The sequence below is a fragment of the Calidris pugnax genome, unplaced genomic scaffold (genome assembly GCF_001431845.1).
Source record: "Calidris pugnax isolate Ruff unplaced genomic scaffold, ASM143184v1 scaffold69, whole genome shotgun sequence".
In the NCBI taxonomy this organism is placed as follows: Eukaryota; Metazoa; Chordata; class Aves; order Charadriiformes; family Scolopacidae; genus Calidris; species Calidris pugnax.
In genome coordinates, this window is record NW_015090859.1 from 5,085,495 (window position 1) to 5,092,773 (window position 7,279).

Below are 7,279 nucleotides of genomic sequence, written 5' to 3' on the forward strand. Positions count from 1 at the left end.
AGTGAGATTGTACTTTAAAATATTAAATGGTTTTCCAATCAGCACAGAATCTCAGCTTTCACCTGGGTCTTTTGTATGCGTTCACTTCTTCCAGCAGGAGATTTGTAATAGAGGAAGCAGGTGTAACGTGGTGATTATAAAGATATTGTTGGGGAGAAAAAAAAAAAAAAAAAAAAAAAAAAAAAAAAAAAGAGCGTTTGTTGAAAACGACGCATTCCCGCATTTAGGAGAAAAGTAAATGAACAGTCCTTCTAAAAATACGACAGTATGCTAAAATATTGCCAAAGCACTGCTGTGACGCTGTTGTAAATTTTCAGTGCTTTGCTCCTCTCAGCCTGCCAGGGCTTGCTTTTCAGCTGACTCCATCACCTTTTAGCAAGGTGCTGTGTTTTCATCCAAGTCAGTCAGTCAATTGTGCATAGAAAAAAAAGGTTACTGGGTAAATTTGAAACCTTGATAACATATTCCTCCATTTGTATATATTGTATGGCTTACCAGTGTATTCATTCCTTTGGCTTTCAACATTTCATAACTTTCCATAGGTCAGCCCGAGCAACAAGAACAGGTCCTGGTAGATGGAAAGATTTCTGCTTTCAGACACTCATGTTCACATCACTTTGCCTGTTGATTTCCTGATTTTTATTTATTTTTATTTATTTTTATTTTCTTTTATTTTTTAATCAGCAACATCAAATGGGTCTTTGGAGGGCCTGGATAACCAGGAGGGAGGGGTGTGCCAGACAAAAACCATGAAGATCCTCATGAAAGTTGGACAAGGTAAAGACCATCTGCCATTTCATTAAATCACTTTGATCAGTCTCAGTGTCCTTTTAGTTTTTCAGGCTTCTTTTAGCAGTGTAGAGCAGAGAGCCAACTGGGTCTAGCGTGGTCATTCCTCCCTTATAGTCTGAAAGCAAAGCCTATTTTCTCTTCCTCAGCTACTGACAGATTTCTACAGGAGGAGGGTTAACGTAATAAGATCTCTTCATTGGAGACATCCCTAGAAGGAAAGGTCACCTGGGAGTAGTGTGTTTCAGTCATTTTTATTTTTATTTTTATTTTAAAAACAAAAGCCACAACTCTGCTGTTCAAAATTATTTAAAATACATGAAAGGAGGGAAGCTAATATTTCTATAGTTTGCTTGTTATGAATTCTGATTACAGAGAGGTTTTTGTTCATTGTTTCTTTTCACATAGAGATAACCTATTGTGCAGGAAGAAAGAATTATTCTTCTGAGTAGAAGTTGGTTTAGTAGTCAATCAACTTCCTCAGTTAAACTGAAATGTCATCTGCAAGGCTTTTCTTGCCAATTACAGGAGTCCTTATAGTTTCTGCAGATGGCCTCACAATTTAAACCTCTGAAATAACTAATAAACATTTTCTTTAAAAGGAAAATTACGTACTTATATCTCCCAGACCTTTGCATAAAGCTTCTTCTGTTCAAAGCCATTCCTGTCTCACGAGGTACCTGGAGCCGAGTTACAAGGCTCTGTACCATCAGGCACCGAAGCTGCATGAGTCATCTTTTTCTCCCCCAGATCCTAACTCGGCGGGGCTGCCCCGGCACACGGATCCCACCAGGCGCCCCGAGCAGGAAGCTGGCACCAATGGAAAGAGTTCCACTACCAGCCCCTTTGTGAAGGACCACTCAGGTAGGTGCAGTGGGGTTCATGTCTGGGATGGGGCTCTGGCAGAGCCTCCTCCTTTGTCCCTAAACAAATTTTCTCTTAGCATTAAAGTGCTAGAAAAACAAATGTTTTTGTACTGAGATGAAGCAAAAGCCAGTTCTGATGCTCTGGTGGACAGTGGGAGCTGCAAGTTTTGGCAACCGCTGCTCTCTCCCCTCTTCCACTCTGTAGTAGAAGTTAATTACATCTTGTAAGAATATCACTCATTTACAGGAAAGTTTTTGGATAGAACATTTGCTAAGCAGCTTTACGATGGTAAATGCTGACTTACATTTAGTACTCTGGCAGATGAACGAGTCTTTCTGTCTTTCTTTTCCCGTATAATACATTATCAAGTGGTTCTCGACAGCCATTTATAAAGTTTATTTCAAGACATCTATAATTAATGTCCTGATCTTCTAACTGACCATATAAAGTCTACACATGAATGGCTGGTCTTTCACTAAATTTAAAGATTTATGTATTTTTTTAATAATTATCTAAACAGATAGTTCCAAAGAAATATCATCAGGATGCATTTCAGACATTAGTTGAACAAGAAAAAAAATAACTATTAAGACCCAAGGTCTCTGGAAGAAAGCAAAACTTGCTGACAGTTGCTTCTGGGGTTTCCGAAAATAGCTGCAAGTTTTCCTTGCTAGCTTTGTCATTAGTTACTGGGCTAATGAATCTTTGATATGGCAGTCGCTGGGCAGACTTCAGCTATTTCCTATGGAGGTTCCAGCAGGGAAAGCTCAGTTAGGTGGACATAGCATCTGCAGCATGATTCCACCTGTGAGTGAGCATCAAGAGAGGGAAGTCGGTTCAAATTTTCAAGAAGTGAGAAAGTGTCAAGTGAGCACTCATTTAAATTTTGTGACAATTCGTATGACTCAGTGGTAGCACCAAATATTCAACAGGCTGTTCAGCGCCTGAGCTTTTCCTGACCACCATATACATGGTGTTGTTTTCTTTTAAGTAAATGTAAGTTAATACAAACAGATATATGCCATAGCCATTATGCCTACCTCTTGCACTGCCTCTAGCTCCTTTCCTTCATGTGCAAGCAAGAGGAGTCCACGTAAAGAGGCTTTAAGGACGGTTTAACTTAAATCAATATGCAAAAGATAAAATAGCAGAAGAACAGTGTGACACTGAGCAGTGCCAGTTGTCCTGAGAACTGTCGTTTCCCTGTGTCATTTTCCCCTTGCTGTCCTATCCCACCCCTCTCTGCTGCCTAGGGCTGGCCGGCATCTGTTAAAAGATGCGGTCGGCATCAAAGGCTGCCTTGTCAGTGCCAGTCCTTGCCACTGATGGATGATGATGTATGAAACAGGGTGGTTTGGGAGCAGCACAAAAGTGAGACCATCAGACACAAAGTCTTGTTTAATATTGATTGCTGACTTCGGCTGTTTGCATTTAGCTATCTAACAGGGTAATTGGTTTGTCAAAGTTTAGCTGTCAGTTAATTCTTGCAGTCTTGCTTACTCTACACATTTTTAAGCAGCGCAAACGGGTCGCAGGATGGCAATAACTTTTGTCTGTTGTATTTCCATTCTTTCCAGGATCTAGCACAGATGGCAGTAAGGCTGGGCATTCCAGTATACTGGGTTCAGAGGTGGCCTTATTTGCAGGGATTGCATCAGGGTGCATCATTTTCATCGTCATCATCATCACTTTGGTGGTTCTTTTGTTGAAGTACCGGAGAAGACACAGGAAGCATTCCCCGCAACACACGACAACTCTCTCACTTAGTACATTAGCCACCCCAAAACGCAGTGGCAACAACAATGGTTCTGAGCCCAGTGACATTATCATTCCTCTAAGGACTGCAGACAGTGTCTTTTGTCCCCACTATGAAAAGGTCAGCGGCGACTATGGACATCCGGTGTACATAGTTCAAGAGATGCCTCCTCAGAGTCCAGCAAACATTTATTACAAGGTCTGAGAAACACACAACCAACTCTGTGGTACAGTTGAGTGGGAGAGGAAACTCACTGGTCAAATGCTTTCTGTTGGGGTTTGTGATGACGCCTTGTGCGCTAGCATTGACTCAAGCACAGGTGGGGAGAAGGTGACAGCTCTTTCTCCGGGAGCCGACGCGAGCTGGACAGCTTATCTAGTCTGTAGAATTCCTATCTCGGTGAATAAAGTATTCACTAAAAGCTGGAAGACTTTTATGTAGAAGATGCCCATTCTGATTGCTGTACTCTTGTTACATTCATCATCCTCAAAGCCATGTGCTGCAGGCGTTCAGGCATGCACAAAAGCCAAGGGAAGATGGAGTGATCCATGGATGTTAATAGCCCTAGGCACCCTGCGAAGGTGCTCTAGGATATATCAAGCTTGAAATGCAGTCTTCTGACTTTTGTGTGTCTCTCTCAGTGCGTACTGGATTTGTCACACAGACCTTGGTGTCTAAGTAAGACTTGTTAAAGTTCTCTTTGCTTTTAGTCCGTCACTGTTCCATTTGTTTCTGTTATCCGAGGCTCTGCCATCCTTCACATAAAATTTCCTTTCACTCCACCTCCTGAATCACTAATGGAACATTAATGTTTGGAGATCCACGCTCCATCCATCTGCTACAGCAGCCTCACTTGAATGGGTAATGCATTTATAGAAATTGTGTTTGATAGTAAGGAGCCTTCCAGCCAAAAAGTTAGGCTGTCAACAAAGTCAGGAGCAGGACTGGGTGGTGGAGGGAAGGGCTGACTGCAGTTGCGATTGAATACTGCTGCCTCAAACGTAGAAGCTGGGAAGAAAAAAGAAAAAAAAAACAAACACATTTAGGTAGCACAGCACTTTGGTATGCTAAGTTTTAAGAGGCAAGTAGGAGACACAATAACACGCGCAGTGGATTAGGGCTGCGTTTGAAGGAATTCACGGTTATCAAATACCAGTGTGCAGAAAAAAAAAAAAAAAGTAGTACCTTCAATACAGTAGAACAAAGGGGTATTGTTAGTAAGTGAACAAGCTTGGAAAGGACAAGACAATGGCAGGCCGCTGAGGATATATTAGGGCAGGGCTGTTGTGGTACTGGCAATAAAATAAACAGCTTTGAAGCTGTAGAGAAAATGTAGTCTGCTTTGGATGACTTTTAAGCAGACTCAGCTGCTATACTGTCACATTATACTAAACACAGGGAAAGCATTTAAGAAAATAGCAGAGAGCCAAATCTGACCAAGATGATTATAAGCCAATGGGTCAAATGAGCTGTAATTCTATCACTGGTAAAGTTGTGAAAAAGACCTTTCTCATCTCTAAAAGTAAAAGCGAATTTCTTTCTGCCTGAGCCTTTTGACACTTTGGTTTATTGTACTGCTGTCCCTGCACAGCGAGTGTCGGTACTGTGACTGACACGCAGTTCATTGGTGCTCTGTTGCAAAGTTAAAGCACATATGGAAAACCTCTTGCAGTTCGTAAGAATAAAATAAATTATGACACTGAGATGGAGAAGGAAGATATGTCTTATTTATAATAGGTGTATAGAACACAAGGGATATAAAGTGAGAGTTTTTCTTTCATTCGTTCTTTCTTACTTTTTTTGTTTTGGTTTGCTTTTTTACTAATATATATTTTGAGATTGCACAGAATCTACACCAGAAGATGTGAAAGTCATTTGCGGCAATTAAATAGTCTTAACTTGTCACCATTTTACATATATATGTGTGTGTATGTATGTATATACACACATATATATGTTTATATATGCATATATATGCATATATACACACATTTTTTAAAAAAAGAAACTGCTTCTGGGAAAAACATCAGCCATCCAAAAATAAGAATGGGAGCATATTAAAAAAAATATATCCAAAGCATCTCATAAGAGAAAACTAGGAAATATAAGGCCCAAAATATCATGAAATCAGTGTTACTGCATCACACATTTAACAATGACAAGGTGTGCCGGCATTTATTTTCTGTGTTGTGTTTTCCCTTGCCTTATGGGCTGATGTGTTCTGTAGATTTCATTGAGGTTCATAAAGGGGTGGGGTTCAGGTTAAAGTTTTTTCTTTAGCATGGCTATTCCCCTAAAGCTCCCCACCCTGGGGAGGAAAAAAACTCTACTTTTATATGTGCTATGCAAATAGACATTTCTAACATAGTCATGTTACTATGGTAACACTTTGCTTTCTGATTTGGAAAGAAAATGTAGCAACAGCATTTTGGGGTTCACAGACCTCTAGTGAGCACCTGCGAGGAAAAAAAAAGAAAAGAAAAAAAAATCCATCAAAGAAATGATCTCTCTCTGTTTCCTGAACCTGAAAATGATGTTGGGATGTTGGTCCAAAAGAGAGAAACAAAACAAAAAAATCCCAACCCATGGTTCTGTGGAAGGTTACCATGGTGACTAACTACAGTACATATGTAATTCTTTTCAACAACCCTTCCTTTCTGTGAATCCATCCATACAAGGTTCTCTTGTAAGTCATTAAGATTTTATTTTGGGGAATGGGGAGGAAGGGAAAAGATGAGCTTACTGATCCTGATTTTTATTAAATCAAATCTACGCTTCATCAGTTGGCTACATGCTAGTTATGTACTAAACTGTGAAAAAAAAAAAATCAGGCGAATTGCTCAAGAGCAACCTGCAACCAATTTTTTTTTAAAAAAAATAATGTACTGTGCGTCTGTTTTGTGTCTGGTGCAGAATTATGACAATCTACCAACTGTTCCTTTATTTGACGTTGGTCCAGCTTTGAGAAGTTACTGTAAATGCCTTGCTTGTATGATCATCCCTAGTCACCCGACTTGGAATTTGCACCATCATGTCTAAGTGAAGATGCTGTAAATAGGTTCAGATTTACTGTATATGGATTTGGGGTGTTACAGTAGCCTTATTCACATTTTTAAATAATAAAAAAAAACCCACAAGGAAACAAGACAAAAATGGCTTTTCTTAACCAGATTGTGTATATAGAGCAATGTTGGTTTTTTATAAAGTCCGAGCAAGATGTTTTGTATAAAATTTGAATTTTGCAATGTATTTAGCTACAGCTTGTTTAAAGGCAGTGTCATTCCCCTTTGCACTGTATTGAGGAAAAAAATGGTATAAAAGGTTGCCAAATTGCCGCATATTTGTGCTGAAATTGTGTACCATGAATATTTATTTAAGAATTTCTTTGTCTGGTTTGTAAGTAATACAGTATTATGCTTGAGTTATAAATAATTTCTTCTTTCTCTTTTTGTTGTTTTTTGTTTTCTTTTGTTTTTGTTTGTTTATTTGTTTGTTTTGTTCTGTTTTAAAACTAGCCGGTCATAAGTTTGAAATCTGCTTTAGTTCCACATTGCAATTAGTTCCCAGAAAATGAAAATTATGAAAATCACATTCCACGTCTGTTTCAAACTGAATTTGTTCTTAAAAAAATAAAATATTTTTTTCCTATGGAAACCTTGCCTTCTAAGTATTTTCTTCTTTTGTTTTGCCATTTTTTTCTTTTTTAAAATATGAAAATAAATAAGGAAGCCACCAAGCCTGCTTCCCTCTGCCCCTCCCTCCCTCTCTCTCCTCCCCCTCATCTCTCCACCCAGATTGCTAGTGGTTTATAGGGAAGAAAGCTCCTTATGATACACTGACTTCTGTTAACCTGCTTCTTCCCAGACT

The 7,279-nt window shown here is 39.2% G+C and overlaps 1 protein-coding gene across 2 annotated transcripts in view; it reads left to right on the forward strand.

The window, feature by feature from the left end:
• EFNB2 (ephrin-B2) overlaps positions 1-7,066 on the forward strand; it is a 45,005-nt gene extending 37,939 nt beyond the window's left edge. For both annotated transcript variants that reach the window (XM_014944226.1, XM_014944227.1), the window contains exons 3-5: positions 685-777; positions 1,540-1,653; positions 3,234-7,066. In XM_014944226.1, coding sequence (XP_014799712.1) covers positions 685-777; positions 1,540-1,653; positions 3,234-3,616 — 590 coding nt within the window. In that variant the 3' untranslated portion in view covers positions 3,617-7,066. The remainder of the gene's footprint in view (positions 1-684; positions 778-1,539; positions 1,654-3,233) is intronic.
• The last annotated feature ends 213 nt before the right edge of the window (positions 7,067-7,279 follow it).